This window comes from Salmo salar, chromosome 07 (assembly GCF_965601325.2).
Source record: "Salmo salar chromosome 07, fSalSal1, whole genome shotgun sequence".
Classification (NCBI taxonomy): domain Eukaryota; kingdom Metazoa; phylum Chordata; class Actinopteri; order Salmoniformes; family Salmonidae; genus Salmo; species Salmo salar.
This window is the reverse complement of record NC_138297.1, coordinates 29,528,336-29,544,923: the sequence shown is the minus strand read 5'-3', so window position 1 is coordinate 29,544,923 and position 16,588 is coordinate 29,528,336. Positions and strand designations below refer to the sequence as shown.

At 41.7% G+C, this 16,588-nt stretch overlaps 1 protein-coding gene across 1 annotated transcript; it reads right to left on the bottom strand.

Moving 5' to 3' along the window:
- Nucleotides 1–4,655: 4,655 nt before the first annotated feature.
- On the bottom strand, nucleotides 4,656–10,074 carry LOC106609024 (uncharacterized). Its single transcript, XM_082977207.1, has 10 exons — nucleotides 9,903–10,074; nucleotides 9,169–9,311; nucleotides 8,853–8,955; nucleotides 8,562–8,665; nucleotides 8,401–8,484; nucleotides 8,057–8,118; nucleotides 7,834–7,908; nucleotides 7,257–7,334; nucleotides 6,656–6,844; nucleotides 4,656–6,556 (listed from the first exon to the last, which is right to left on the bottom strand). Exons 4-10 carry the CDS (start codon nucleotides 8,592–8,594, stop codon nucleotides 5,683–5,685), a joined length of 1,395 nt encoding a protein of 464 aa, XP_082833333.1. The 5' UTR covers nucleotides 8,595–8,665; nucleotides 8,853–8,955; nucleotides 9,169–9,311; nucleotides 9,903–10,074; the 3' UTR covers nucleotides 4,656–5,682.
- Nucleotides 10,075–16,588: the final 6,514 nt, after the last annotated feature.

The window sequence follows — 16,588 nt, the reverse complement described above, 5'->3', positions numbered from 1 at the left end:
TAGAACCTTTTGAGGATCTCAGGACCCATGCCAAATCTTTTTAGTTTCCTGAGAGAGAACAGGCTTTGTCGTGCACTTTTCACGACTGTCTTAGTGTGTTTGGACCATTCTAGTTTGTTGGTGATGTGGACACCAAGGAACTTGAAGCTCTCAACCTGCTCCACTACAGCCTCGTCGATGAGAATGGGGGCGTGCTCGGTCCTCCTTTTCCTGTAGTCCACAATCAAATCAATCCCAGAACAACAGCAAAGGACCTTGTGAAGATGCTGGAGGAAACAGGTACAAAAGTATCTGTATCCGCAGTAAAACGAGTCATATATCGACATAACCTGAAAGGCCGCTGAGCAAGGAAGAAGCCACTGCTCCAAAACCGGCATAAAAAAAGCCAGACTACGGTTTACAACTGCACATGGAGAAATGTCCTCTGGTCTGATGAAACAAAAATATTACTGTTTGGCCATAATGACCATCGTTCTGTTTGGAGGAAAAGGGGTAGGCTTGCAAGCCAAAGAACACCATCCCAACTGTGAAGCACGCGGGTGGCAGCATCATGTTGTGGGGGTGCTTTGCTGCAGGAGGGACTGGTGCACTTCACAAAATAGATGGCATCATGAGGAACGAAAATTATGTGGATATATTGAAGCAACATCTCAAGACATCAGTCAGGAAGTTAAAGCTTGGTCGCAAATGGGTCTTCCAAATGAACAATGACCCCAAGCATACTTCCAAAGTTGTGGCAAAATGGCTTAAGGACAACAAAGTCAAGGTATTGGAGTGGCCATCACAAAGCCCTGACCACAATTTACTGATCTCTCATTCTGGATGATAGCAGGATGAAAAGACAGTGGCTCGGATGGTTATTGTCCTTGATAATCTTTTTAACCTTCCTGTGACATCGGGTGCTGTAGGTGCCTGGAGGGCAGGTAGTTTGCCCCAGTTGATGTGTTGGGTAGACCGCACCACCTTCTGGAGAGCCTTGCGGTTGCGGGAGGTACAGTTGCCGTACCAGATGGTGATACAGCGCAACAGGATGATCTCAATTGTGCATCTGTAAAAGTTTGTGAGGGTTTTAGGTGCCAAGCCAAAATTCTTCAGCCTCCTGAGGTTGAAGAGGCGCGCCTTCTTCACCACACTGTCTGTGTGGGTGGACCATTTCAGATCGTCAGTGATGAGTACGCCAAGGAACTTGAAGCTTTCCACCTGCTCCACTGCTGTCCCGTCGATGTGGATAGGGGCGTGGTCCTTCTGCTTTCCTGAAGTCCACGATCAGCTCCTTTGTTTTGTCAACATTGAGTGAGAGGTTATTTTCCAGGCACCACCTCCTCTCTGTAGGCTGTCTCGTCACTGTTGGTAATCAGGCCTACTACTGTTGGGTCGTCTGCAAACTTGATGATTGAGTTGGAGCCATGCGTGTCCATGCAGTCATGGGTGAACAGGGAGTACAGGAGGGGGATGAGCACGCACCCTTGTGGGGCACCTGTGTTGAGGATCAGCGAAGTGGAGGTGTTGTTTGCTACCTTCACCACCTAGGGGTCGGCCCGTCAGGAAGTCCAGGACCTAGTTGCACAGGTCGGGGTTCAGATCCATTTCCCCAAGTTTAATGATGAGCTTGGTACCATGGTGTTGAATGCTGAGCTATAGTCAATGAACAGCATTCTTACATAGGTATTCCTCTTCTCCAGATGAGATAGGGCAGTGTGCAGTGCGATGGAGATTGCATCATCTGTGGATCTATTGGGGCAGTAAGCAAATTGAACTGGGTCTAGGGTGTCAGGTAAGGTAGAGGTGATATGATCCTTAACTAGCCGCTCAAAGCACTTCATGATGACAGAAGTGAGCGCTACGGGGCGATAGTCATTTAGTTCAGTTACCTTTGCTTTCTTGGGTACAGGAGCAATGGTGGACATCGACACAAGCCTACCAGACGAGCTAAACTAGTTCTATGCTCGCTTTGAGGCACCAGCTTTTAGTTTTTAGCTATTGCTCACCTGAGGTAGAGTATCTCATAATAAACTGTAGACCACACTACCTACCTAGAGAGTTTCTATCTGTATGCTTTGTAACTGTTTACATACCACCACAGTCAGAGGCTGGCACTAAGACAGCATTGAATGAGCTGTATTATGCCATAAGCAAACAAGAAAACGCTCACCCAAAGGCGGGGACAGTGAATGAGGGCTGTAATGCAGTGAAACTTAAATCAGTTTTACCAAATTTCTATCAAATGTTAAATGTGCAACCAGAGGGAAAACAACTTTGGACCACCTTTACTCCATATACAGAGATGCATACAAAGCTCTCCCTCGCCCTCCATTTGACAAATCAGACCATAATTCTATTCTCCTGATTCCTGCTTACAAGTAAAAATTAAAGCAGGATAGATCAAAAAAAGTGGTCAGATGAAGCAGATGCTAAGCTACAGGACTGCTTTGCTAGCACAGACTGGAATATGTTCCAGGATTCCTCGGGCGGCATTGAGGAGTACACCACATCAATCATTGGCTTCATCAATAAGTGCATTGATGACGTCGTCCCCACAGTGACCGTACGTACATACCCCAACCGGAAGCCATGGATTACAGGCAACATCAGCACTGAGCTAAAGGCTAGAGCTGCCGTTTTCAAGGAGCGGGACTCTAATCCGGAAGCTGATAAGAAATCCCGCTACGAACCATCAAACAGTCAAAGCTTCAATGCAGGACTAAGATCAAATTGTACTACACCGGCTCTGACTCTCGTCGGATGTGGCAGGGCTTGCAAACCATTACAGACAAAGGGAAGCACAGCCGAGAGCTGACCAGTGACACGAGCCTACCAGATGAGATAAACTACTTCTATGCTCACTTCGAGGCAAATAACACTGAAACATGCATGAGAGAACCGTCTGTTATGGAAGATTGTGTGATCACGCGCTCCGCAACCAATGTGATTAAGACCTTTAAACAGGTCAACATTCACAAGGCCGCAGGGACAGACGGATTACCAGGATGTGTACTGCGAGCATGCGCTGACCAACTGGCAAGTGTCTTCACTGACATTTTCAACCTCTCCCTGTCTGAGTCTGTAATACCAACATGTTTTAAGCAGACCACCATAGAGCCTGTGCCCAAGAACACTAAGGTAACCTGCCTAAATGACTACCAACCCGTAGCACTCACGTCTGTAGCCATAAAGTGCTTCGAAAGGCTGGTCATGTCTCCCATTACACCATTATCCCAGAAACCCTAGACCAACTCCAATTAGCATACCGCACCAACAGCTCCACAGATGATGCAATCTCTATTGCACTCCACACTGCCCTTTCCCACCTGGACAAAATGAACACCTATGTGAGAATGCTATTCATTGACTACAGCTCAGCGTTCAACACCATAGTGCTCTCAAAGCTCAGCAATAAGCTAAGGACCCTGGGACTAAACTACCCCGGAACATGTCCCAGTTCACATGATCAAGACTATCTTGGAGCGTGGATTCCGATTGGTCAGACCAGCGTTGAATAGTCCTTAGCACAGGTACTTCCTGTTTGAGTTTCTGCCTATAGGAAGGGAGGAACACAATGGAGTCGTGATCAGATTTGCTGAAGAGTGTGCGGTGGAGGGCTTTATAGGCATACCGGAAGTTGGAGCAGCAGTGGTCGAGTGTTTTAGCAGCGCAAGTACTAAAGTCAATGTGTTGATAGAACTTCGGTAGCGTTTTCCTCATTTACTTTGATAAAATCCCCAGCTCCAATAAATGCAGCCTCAGGATATGTGGTTTCCAGTTTGCATAAAATCCAGTGAAGGTCTTTGAGGGCTGTCATGGTTTCGGCTTGAAGTGGAATATACACGGCTGTGACTATAATCGAAGAGAATTCTCTTGGGAGGTAATACGGTCGGCATTTGATTGTGAGGTATTCTAGGTCGGGTGAACAAAAGGACATGAGTTTCTTTAATTTATCACAATCACACCATGAATGGATAATCATGAAACATACACCCCCGCCTTTCTTCTTCCCGGAGCGTTCTTAATTCCTGTCTGCACGATATACTGAGAACCCAGCTGGCTCTACAGACAGAGACAGTGTATCCCGAGAGAGCCATGTTTCCGTGAAACAGAGTATGTTACAATCCCTGATGTCTCTCTGGAAGGAGATTCTCGCTCTGAACTCGTCTACATTATATCCAGAGACTGAACATTAGCGAGTTATATACATGAAGCGGTGGATGGTGTGCACGCCTCGTTACATGTGAAACATTACGCAATGTTACCGTGTCTTTAGGACTCAGGGAAACAAGGCTACATGTTCAAGGACAAATGGAACTACTCAAACAGAGTATTCTTAGCAGCATAAATATTGTAATTTAGCTTTATGCTTTTATACAGTGCCTTACAGTGTAGACATTTTGTGACTCCAAGGACTCCATGGAGAATGTGTACACGGTTAATGTGTTTCTTTGGGTTCACCTGAGGTCAAGTCTGTCCTTGTGTGTTAACATATGGCCATTCCCAGACAGGTCCATTTTCCAGGATACAGGTAAACACAAACAAGTACTGGATACTAACAGGCTGCTAAATATTAAAGTTTTTGAAAATATATTGGTTGTTTGTATTTTAACAGGGTTTACCAGTGTATATTTGTGCATGAAAAGGCTACCATCATCAGGCCAAGAGACAGATTTTGTGCATTATATACTTTATTTTTTATTAACTGATCTTTATAATTTTACCACCAAGAAACGTTAATGTATAATGTTTCATATCAGTCAATGTTTTATTAATATAATTCTATACAATCATTATGCACCTTCATGTATTAATAGATTGACAATGATCATTTGGCAGTTGCTTACTATTTTAATACAATTTGTTTGATGAAAATAATATACAGATCAAATCATCCTGACGGTTATGGTGGAGATAATTGCAAGATTATGTTATAATACTGTAATTGCAGAAAATGGTTGTTTATGCAACAGAATAGAGGGTTCTTAAAACTGTGTCTGCGTGAACTGAACGTGGGCCTCTGGCAGATTTAATTCTGACGGAAGGCTTATGATGTCTTTGGGTGATAAGCCTAACAAGAACGCATTCCAAAGCATGAGTTAATATTTCTCTACTGGGGTACCGGGGGAGATGGCTCCAGTATGGACTTGGGGGCCAGACTCTGGTTTTTACACAATGAGAACAGTCTTTACAGCAGATACTGTTTGCTGTGAATTATTAGTATATTTCAAATGAATCCTAACCTTGTGACCCATTCCATACATCTGTGATTTGTCATGAACATCCAGGAGGATGGACTTTGCTATAAAATGCTGTGGCTTAGTCCTGCTGGTTGGGCTCTCAACGAATCACCTACGGTGAGGGGGGGGGGGGGCTCGTTGACAAGCTCCATTACTGCAGTAATTAAATAATAAAGTTGACTTGTTTTGAAGAAATGTTAAAGTCTCTCCTTTTGATTAGAATAGTTCCATGACACGGTTATGATATAAAATGAAATGTTTCAGAAGTAGAGGCGTCTGTGATATTGATCTTTACCACTTAGTTATCGTAGCTGAGTTGTACAAGCAATGTCTTAAGGATTTAAGTCAGGTTCTGGGAATAAAAAGGGAAATCTGCCTATGCCTGTCTTTTGCAGACAAGTTGCATTTTAAAGTATGATTGGATCTGTTGTTTATGCATCTCGTACAATCACTGAGTAGGTCAGTCGTCTAAGTAACAATCCTCTATGTTAGGAATGAACGAGATGACATCACTCAGTTCGTCCAGGCTCTCCTGTAGCTGTTCAGCTGTCTGTCTGATCGTCTGGATGAACTTCATGGTCTCTGACTTGACCTCAGCCTTTGGTTCTTCACATCCAGGGTTCAGCTCAGTGGTGGAGTCGGTGTCCATCCCTTTTAACTTATTGGTATCAACAGACTGTTCTTTTGCCTTCGCCTGTCGGATGTTGTGGATCTCTTTGGCATCCATGGCAATGAAGAAGATATCAACCGCTACAAAAAAAGCAGAAAATATTCCTGTCGCCACCTCTGCCATACGCACTGCCCTGGCAGTTTGGGCTGCCACCTTGCCAATATTGGCCACCCGGAGTAGTCTGAAGAGCTCTATTGTGCCCGCAATACCTTTCCCAGCCCTTGCCCCAGCAGTAGCAGCGGCCTCTACATTTAAACCGGCACCTTCTATCTGAGAAGAGCTACTTTGCATGAGTGTCTCCAAACCCTCAGCGATGTCTTGTAGAGATATGACCACAGAATTCATCTTCTCCTGGAACTCTTTGATGATGTTCTTGATGGCTAGGCGGTCGGTGGACTGATTGACCATGTTGGTGATGTTGGATACTCCTGCTGTGGCTCCACCAGCGACAGCCACACCAACACCAACCCCAGTGATGATCAGGGAGGCGCCCAAAGTGAAGGGAGCCAGGATGAGCCCGACTAAAGAGGTGATTCCTCCAGCTGCCCCAATAACACCTCCTGTCAGACTGCCTATGGTGGTGCCTTTGTGCATACTCTCCAAGCCATCTGCCAGAGCTTTCAGCTTGTACAAGGTTGTCTGGAGTTCCTCCACAGTTTTCTCACTGTATAGAAATTAATGAATACATGTTTATTAATGAATGAAAATGTAGATGGTTACCAGACATATTGAACGATTGAACGATTGATATTTCATAGTAAACCTTTTTTGTGAGGAAACTGATAATGAAGGGTTTCGCCATGATTTCACCAGCTGAAGGCCTAATGGTTGGGTCTTGTTGGAAGATGTCACACAGGAGGTCGCAAATCTCCGGTGAGAAGCTCTTTGGTAGAGATGGGTAAGAACCTCCCAATATTTGGGGGATGAGCTTGATTGTGTTCTCTGCAGTGAACTGAGAAGAAAGAACTGTCTATGATCACACAATATCCATCATTATCTAGGTGGTGGACAGGCAAAATAGAACAAGTTCAACTTGTGTCAGAATTATTGGATTTTGATCGACCCTTCAAGTCAGAATTTTGCAACCCGAGTTTACAAGTTTTTGTTGTCTGATCTTTTAACTTTTCAGCTGAAAATTGATAAAACAGAGCAATCTTACAATCTTAATAATTTCTATAAGATACATGTTGCTAGGTTAACTTTGTCAATGTTAGCTATCTTAAGCTAGCTGGGTAAACACTTACCTCATTGGTTGAATAATTATTTCTACTTTAAAACTATTTGACTGCACTCATGTTGTATAACAACTTCACCAACTGGAAAATGTGAAATAACAGCGAGCATTTGAATGCAGGATTACTTACTGCACCCTGAAGCATACACAACTCATACAGCACACATCCCAAGGACCAAATATCACTGCAAAGGATGGAAAATAAGTACATTAATTCTCATGTAATTATTATTATTTTACACTGCATAACCCTCACTTATTTTTACACGTGTTATTTTTACACCTGTTATAAAGCCTCTATAAATGTTTCATAAACATATCCTATGGTAACACTGTGTGTGCATGTGCGTACATGCGTGTGTGTGTATGTGTGTGGTGTAACAGCCATGTCAGTAGATCTCTGCAAATGTCAACTTACTTCACATTTTCATTATTGTCTAGGTCATCTTATTGGCCTGGTTTACCTAACGTATGGCTTGTGACATATATCATGTCATTTTATGATGCCACATCGTAGGCCTTGTGACAGAGGGTTCAAGTTACAGTAAATGAGGGGTTACCTAGCATCAAATGTTTTGTTAGCTTTTGTGATTTCATTCTCATCTCACGTTACCTTGAACAATTAGGGGAATTGTAAATTATTACCTCAATGTTCTTACATTTTTCCAGGAATATATATTTAAATATACATCTAAAATATTTTCTACCTTTTGGTGTCATACATTTCACCAGTTAGAACCTCTGGGCCTAAATAACCCACCATTCCATCCTCGTTGGTAGTCCTAATAAAAAGAATTGGAACATGAACACAAAAAAATACTCAAATACTCATTTATGTAATCAAAAATACAAAACTATTAATTGATGTAGCTATTAATGTATGTTGTGTAAATTCATCATGAGCCTTTTAGAATTACCAAACTAACATACTTATCATTGACAATTGCAAACGCTCCCAAACGAAGTGTTTCAAATTCTGTGAGAAGTATGTTCTAGTATAGATAAGAAAATACCAGGTGAGGTGTTAAGCAACAGTTTATGACATTCCATTATTTAATTTCGGCCCTGATATGAATCATAACATACATTGGTGTAATAATCTCTATTTGTATCGCTGTGAAGTCAACAATCCCCCCCAAATCATGACATGCAGTTGATTGTTTTACAAGGCTTTACATAAAATCTTACATTTTATAAACCCTCCTTTTTCTTTAAGTTTATTTCCAGGCTATCTATAAACTAATAACCTTTACAATATGTTTTATTAGCATTACCTGGGGTCTCAGTTCTCTGTGAAGAAGGCCCTGGTCATGTACATGCTTCAGGGCCATGCAGATCTTGACAAACCAGTCCATAATCTGTGAAGGTATCAAAGTCATGTATGCTTTGCCTAAAATGATGTGATGTGGATTCTTCTAGTTATTACTTCAGCTACCTTCTCAGAGTACTCTTCTGTAGGGTTAGTCATCTGCTCTTGTATCTTCTGAGAGAGATTTCCCTTTGCACAATGGTCTGTCACTATATAGTAGCAGTTATCCTCTGTGAAAATGTATTTTGCGTGTGAATACTACTTGAGAATACTAATCGTGAAACATATTAATACTGTAGTTGTTAATTTTTTGATTTTGCTGATACTGTATTAACTTATAATTCCAATACATTGTCTCTGAAACAAATGAAATACTTAAAATGACAAATAAAACAACAAAGTTAATGATGTAGTTACCTAGAAATGAGTTTTTGTAGCTTACAATGTGGGGGTGACAAATCTGTTTGAGGCTTTCAACCTCTGAGACAATATCTCCAGCACTGGAGTTCAGGACAGATGTCTGTCAAAACAAATGATATGTGGCTTATTGAAAGATATAGGCATGTTAATTATTTAGTTTATCTTTATGAATACATGTCATTATCAATCATTATTTTCGTACCTGCAGAGGTGCTTATAATTGAAAACCAATTATGTATCCTATCCCTCTGTGATCATTCCCAAAAACTCTAAGATGTAATCGATTCAGAAATAACAAATAGTTCTCACTTACCTCATTCAATTTGATCTCTTTAATGACAAACTGGTCACCATGTTTGTCAGTAGCGATGACACCATTCTCTACCTCCTTCTGGATAGTGTATCCTTTCTTCTCTAGGACACTGTGTTTTCCCCATCTTTAAATTTCACTGGAATCTGTGTTTCACTCATGTCAATTAGCAATGTACACCTTTTTTTAAATCAATAAAGTACATTTTAATATACACAGAGGTGACAAAGCATTAGGAACACCTTCCTAATATTGAGTTTCACCCCTTTTGCCCTCAGAACAGCCTGAATTCGTTGAGGCATGGACTCTACAAGGTGTCGAAAGTGTTCCACAGGAATGCTGGCCCATGTTGACGCCAATGCTTCCCACACACGGGATACTGTTGAGTGTGAAAAACCCAGCAGCTTTGCAGTTCTTGACACACTAAAACCGGTGCTCCTGGCGGCTACTACCATACCCCGTTCAAATACACCATTCACTCTCTGAATGGCACAATTGTCTCAAGGCTTAAAAGTCCTTCTTTAACCTGTCTCCTCCCTTTCATCTACACTAATTGAAGTGAATTTAACATGTGACATTAACAAGGGATCATATCGTTCACCTGGATTTACCTGGTCAGTCTATGTCATGGAAAGAGCAGGTGTTCCTAATATTTTGTACACTCAGTGTATAAACACATTGGTTTTTAATAAAACAAACATACCAGTAAGGTGTATATGTTATTAACACAGGTTTACCTTTGCTTGTCTGTCTGCTTGTTGTGCTGCTGGATTACCTCACCTACGATTTGAATATTGTCTGTCTTCTGGTTGTGCTGCTGTCTTACCTTACCTACGATTTGAATAGGAGTTCCAGTCTTATATGCAGGACTCCTCTACTTATGTGGTTTGATCAAACAAACACACCCATATCCGCATTACATGTTAAGCAATAATGGATGAATTATCAACCAGTGTGTCACCTGGGAGAGACTATAGGGAAGTTTGGACTAAACCAAAACATTCAGATCATGTGATTTACAGGAAATCCTATTGTATGCCTTTAGGCTGAAGTAAAGTTCAAATGATGAAACAAGAGCTGTTTACTGTTGTCAACTTGTTCGTTTTTTCCTGATTTTATTGTCCTCTGTAGCTGTGTGTTTCTTCTTATTATTTTTTGGGGGGGAGGGGGGGGGGGGGGGCGTAATGGGTAGATCAGCTTTAATATTGCAGGCAGATTCTGGCTTCCATCAATGTAACTGTCTGCATAATTTCCAATCCTCCACATATTTTTGTAGTAAAAATAGAAAATATACAAATGTATTTTTTTTTATGTATTTTCCTTTATTATTTTTCTCTAACCCTACCATCCCTTCCCTTATTGGAGTAAACTAATGGACAACAACACTTAGGCTTCTACTTCCAGCTTGTACATACTTTATACATTTTACGGACACAGTATATTTTACGGTAGTTATCTTCTGTTTGTTTTTAGTCCCATCCTTCAGCTCCACTCAACCCCTCCCATCTATCTCTGAACACCATCCAGTTTTGATTTCTATTTGCCATATATTTTTCAACTGCGCTGTGATGTTTCACAAAAGTGCTGAACCTTTCTATTCTCATAGATTTTACATATTGAAAATGAAAGGCAAGTTTTTTTTGCTAAGAGTATTGTTATATTATTGATTGATTGACTATGCCTTTTTAAATCACCTAGCAGTGCTATTTTCAGAGTTAGCTCCAGGTAAATGTTGCAATTCTTCAGCCATTCCTGAACCTGCAATCAAAAACAAGCTACATTTTATGGACTGTACCAAAACAAATTATCTGCAGAGCTGGGATGGTTGTATCCTTCATATATATAACATTCTATTGGTTGCAAAAATGTTGTATAATAATTTCAATTGAAAAGCTCTAAGTTTTGAATCCAGCATTGTTTTGTGTCAGTTCGTAAACCATGTGCCATGGAATCGGTACATAAAAAATCTCTTCCCAACTATTTTGCAATCAATATGGCACAGCTGTAAATGTTTTGGTCCTTAAGTGAAACTGGTATACTTTTTCATTTATCACAATTTTCTTTAGCCAATTTTGGTCTTCAATGCATGTCTGACAAAAAAATTCCTTAATTTCTCCCCCTTTCACTTGCTGCAATTAGTTGGTTGTAATTTTGGGTAGAGCATAGATTTTTGTTAGCTGCATGTGTGACATAACTCCACCAGTCCTATTTATGATATTATTTACAAAGATTATAGCTTTTATTTTGTATTTTTTGATCAATTAGTATATTTTAGTTTAACCATAGTATTTGTTGTAATATTTGTTCTGTCTTTTCTGGTGGATTAAACTGAAATTGCAACCAACTTTCTATGGCTTGTTTTAAAAATAATAATATTTTTAAAATTATTTCATTTTCAAATAACCAAAAGTGAGATGTTGTGATCTGAATAAAGGGTGAAGGGCCATTTTTGAACATGGGGTGAGACATTCGTACTAATCTGCTAGAGAACCAGTTCAGTTTTAAGTATACATTTTGTATGACGGAAGCCTTTAGTGAGAGGTCTAATACTTGAACATGTTAATAATTTGTGCCTTCCGAATTCATATTCATTATATAAATAGGCCCATTTAATTTTATCTGGCTTGCTGTCTGGCTTGCCATTCCAAATAAAATGGAACATTTTTAAATACGTAAACTGGGATATGACTAAAGAGTTAATCAGGGTGATTTGCCCACAAATAGACAGGTATTTTCCTTTCCATGGTAGCAAGATCTTATCTATTTTTGTAACTTTCTATTAAAAGGTATTGTAGTGAGATCATTTCTTTCTTTTGGGATATGAATACCGAGTATGTCCACTTCACCGTCAGACCATTTTATTGGTAAACTACACGGTAATCAAATCAAATTTATTTATATAGCCCTTCGTACATCAGCTGATATCTCAAAGTGCTGTACAGAAACCCAGCCTACAACCCCAAACAACAAGCAATACATGTGAAAGAAGCACGGTGGCTAGGAAAAACTCCCTAGGAAAAACTCCCTAGAAAGGCCAAAAACCTAGGAAGAAACCTAGAGAGGAACCAGGCTATGAGGGGTGGCCAGTCCTCTTCTGGCTGTGCCATTTGGATATTATAACAGAACATGGTCAAGATTTTAAATTGTTCATAAATGACCAGCATGGTCAAATAATAATAATCATAGTAGATGTCGAGGGTGCAACAAGCACGTCCGGTGAACAGGTCAGGGTTCCATAGCCGCAGGCAGAACAGTTGAAACTGGAGCAGCAGCATGGCCAGGTGGACTGGGGACAGCAAGGAGTAATCATGCCAGGTAGTCCTGAGGCATGGTCCTAGGGCTCAGGTCCTCCGAGAGAAAGAAAGAAAGAAAGAAAGAAAGAAAGAAAGAAAGAAAGAAAGAAAGAAAGAAAGAAAGAAAGAAAGAAAGAAAGAAAGAAAGAAAGAAAGAAAGAAAGAAAGAAAGAGAGAATTAGAGAGAGCATATTTAAATTCACACAGGACACCGGATAAGACAAGAGAAATACTCCAGATGTAACAGACTGACCCTAGCCCCCCGACACATAAACTACTGCAGCATAAATACTGGAGGCTGAGACAGGAGGGATCAGAAGACACTGTGGCCCCATCCGATGATACCCCCGGACAGGGCCAAACATGTAATGTAAAAGTTATATTTTTTTGTGATCGAATACGTAATATAGTACACTTATCATAATTTGGTTGTAATCCAGAGAGGTTAGAACAACTATCTAGATCATCTATGATGCTGTGGAGGGATCCAAATTGTGTATTTTAAAGAAAACATGAATCATCAGCAAACAGTGACACCTTTATTTTAAGCCCTTGATTTCTAAGCCCTTGATATTATTGTTAGATATCATTTTAATAGCTAACACTTTGATGGCCATAATAAATAGATATTCCGATAGTGGACAACCTTGTTTTACTCCTCTTAACGGCTAAGGGCTGTTCTTAGGCACGATGCATCGCGGAGTGCATGGACACAGCCCTTAGCCGTGGTATATTGGCCATATACCACAACCTCCCTTGCCTTACTGCTTAAGACCCGTAATAACAATGCACAGGACGAGACCCGTAAACAATGCACGGGACAAGACCCGTAATAACAATTGCACAATACTACACGGGACGAGACCCGTAATAACGAGTACACAATACACGCAGCACGAAAGCCGAAACAACAAAGCACAGGTACTCACAAGACCAACGGACATGGGAACAATAACCGACAAGACAATGTTGAACACAGGGCACAAATATATACAATTACTAATCAGGGGAATCAGGTGTGCGTAATGAGACAGTTCAGTGACGCCTAGATGCCGGTGACATAGACCTCCGGAACTAGTGCACGGAATGAGCAGCAGCACCGGAGAGAATCCGTGACAATAACCCACCGTTCCATCCTCATTGGCAACAGAAATTAATGTTTTTTTAAAATAACAAATTACTAATTTATCTAATCAAAAATAATATATTATTATTATTATTATTATTATTATACTATTAATTTATGTAACTTTTAGTTGATGTTATGTCAATTCATCATGAGCCTTTTAGAATTACCAAAGTAACATACTTTTCATTGACACTTCCAAACGAAGTGTTTCAAATTCTGTGAGAAGTATGTTCTAGTATAGATAGGAAAATACCATTGTACTGTTGAGGCGTTAAGCAACAGTTTATGACATTCCATTATTTTATGTCGGCACTGATATGAATCATATTATACATTGTTGTAATAATCCCTATTTGTATTGCTGAGAAGTCAACAATCCCACCCAAAACATAACGTGCAGTTGATGGTTTTACAAGGCTTTACATAAAACCTTACATATTAGCAACCCTCTTTTTTCTTTAAGTTTATTTACAGCTATCTTTAAACTAATAGCCATTGCATGATGTTCTATTAGCAGTACCTGGGGATCTCAGTTCTCCGTAAGAAAAGGCCCACGTCATGTACATGCTCCAGGGCCATGCTGTAAGGATAGACGCTTGGAGACGATAAGCAAGTTCAGGGAGTTAACATTTTAATGAATAAGCAGACATGAAACAGGACAGGACAGTGTCTGGACATGAAAAAAATAACATTAATGCTGACACGGGGATGAAACAGAGGAACAGACAGATATAGGGAAGGCAAATAAAACATGAAGGAGTCCAGGTGAGTCCAATGAGCGCTAATGTGCATAATGATAGTGACAGGTGTGATGGGCAGCCTGGCGCCCTTGAGCGCCAGAGAGGGGGAGCTGGAGCAGGCGTGACAGTACCCCCCCTCCTCCTCATGGGTGAGCCTGATGGACCAGCCGAGGCATGGGCGCTGTACAAGCCGGCCGAGGCGTGGGAGCCCTACGAGCCGGCCGAGGCGCGGGAGCCCGACGAGCCGGCCGAGGCGTGGGAGCCCGACGAGCCGGCCGAGGCATGACGAGGCGTGGGAGCCCGACGAGCCGAAAGAGGAATGATGTGGGGTGGGAGCCGGACGAGGCATGATGTGAGGTGGGAGCCTGACGAGCCGGCTGAGGTGTGGGAGCCCGACGAGCCAGCCGAGGCTTGAAAGCCCAACGAGCCGGACGAGGCGTGGGAGTCTGACGAGCCGGCTGAGGCGTGACGTGGGGTGGGAGCCTGCCTAGCCAACCAAGGCAAGGAAACCTCTTGAGCCAGCTAAGGCATGGAGGCTCCAAGAGCCAGCTGAGGCACCCCCGGTTCCATCGGCGGCGGCACCCAAACCCGATGTCACCAACAAAACAAAACAGAAATTACCTGATGCTTCAAATTGCTGCATCTGCTCCTACCACGCCCTCTACCTCTCTTCCTGGACCTCCCTAAACCTGCCACCACTCCCCCAGTGCTCTCTCCCTCTCTCTCTCGCTCTCTCTCTCTCTCTCTCTCTCTTTGTGTGTATGTGATTGTGTGATTGGAGACAGGTGTGCTGGAAGCAGAGCAGATTCCCACCAGCTGCAACCTGTTCCATAATCAAGAACCCTACAAATACTCAGCCGTGCCGCTTCCACTCTGCCAGATCGTAGCCTCTACTCAGTCAGTCTGCATTTCTAGCTGTTTGTTCCTGCATACATTTTGTTATCCTGTTGTACCTGTTTTCCCTAGCCTTTTCTCTTCTGCTAGAGTCCCGTCTGCTCTGCCTCTGGTACCTGTCTCCAGTCTGTTGTCTCCTCAGTCCTGCTTCCTTGCCCTGGATCCCCGCTCTACTGCTTCATTGGAATCCTCTCCAGACTTACCCAGTTCCTAATCTCCTTGCCCTCAGCCTCAGTCCGGATACCCCACTACCTGCCCGTGATTTTCCTGGACTGCACCTCATCTCCTCTACCGCTTTTCAATAAATACATTGGTTACCTACCCTTGTTTCCTGAGACTGCATTTGGGCTCACCTGCTCCGCCCCGCGTAATACAAATTGTGGTGTCAGCATTCTTTAACCTGTCTGTGCCAGTGGGACGCTTGCGTCCCACCCTAATCAACAGCCAGTGGAATCGCGTCGCGCTAAATGCGAAACCTCATAAATGCTATAACTTCAATTTCTCAAACATATGACTATTTTACACCGTTTTATAGATACACCTCTCCTGAATCGAACCACGTTGTCTGATTTCAAAAAGGCTTTACAGCAAAAGCAAAACATTAGATTATGTCAGCAGAGTACCCAGCCAGAAATAATCACACAGCCATTTTCAAAGCAACTAGCATGCATCTCAAATACCCAAAACACAGCTAAATGCAGCACTAACCTTTGACAACCTTCATCAGATGACACTCCTAGGACACCATGTTACACAACACATGCATTTTTTGTTCGATAAAGTTCATATTTATGTATAAAAACAGCATTTTACATCGGCGCATGACGTTCAGAAAATCTTTTCCCTCAAATGCTTCCGATGATCAGCGCTACAATTTACAAAATTACTATTCGAAAACATTGTTAAAATGTAATATTGTCATTCAAAGACTTATAGATTAACATGTCTTGAATGCCACCTCTTTGCCAGATTTAAAAATAACTTTACTGGGAAATCACACTTTGCAATAAACGACGTGGTATGCCCAGAAAAGAAGTCTATGTTGGAGCCATCTTGGAACGATCAACCATCAAAAATACTATTGTAAATAATCCCTTACCTTTGATTATCTTTATCAGAAGGCACTTCTAGGGATCTCAGGTCCAATAATTTATGTCCCAATAGTGTTAGCGCGCTCCGAAGGCTAGTAAAAATGTACCGTGTGCGTCTGACTTGTCGTCAGGAATGAGCAAAAAAAATATATTTAAGTTCGTTCAAACATGTCAAACGTTGTATAACATAAATCTTTAGGGGCTTTTTCAACCAGGGCTTCAATAATATTCCATTGGGACGGTTGCATTGTTTTTCAAAACGTTTCGAAAAGGGAG

Bases quoted from the DNA above. Each gene is read 5' to 3' on its own strand.
- LOC106609024 (XM_082977207.1), bottom strand. From the start codon at position 8,594: ATGACTAACCCTACAGAAGAGTACTCTGAGAAG. The intron at 7,335-7,833 runs GTAGAAAATATT...TGAGAATTAATG, and splicing joins GAAATGTATGACACCAAAAG to TACTTATTTTCCATCCTTTG. The intron at 6,845-7,256 runs GTAAGTAATCCT...CTTTCTTCTCAG, and splicing joins TGTGTATGCTTCAGGGTGCA to TTCACTGCAGAGAACACAAT.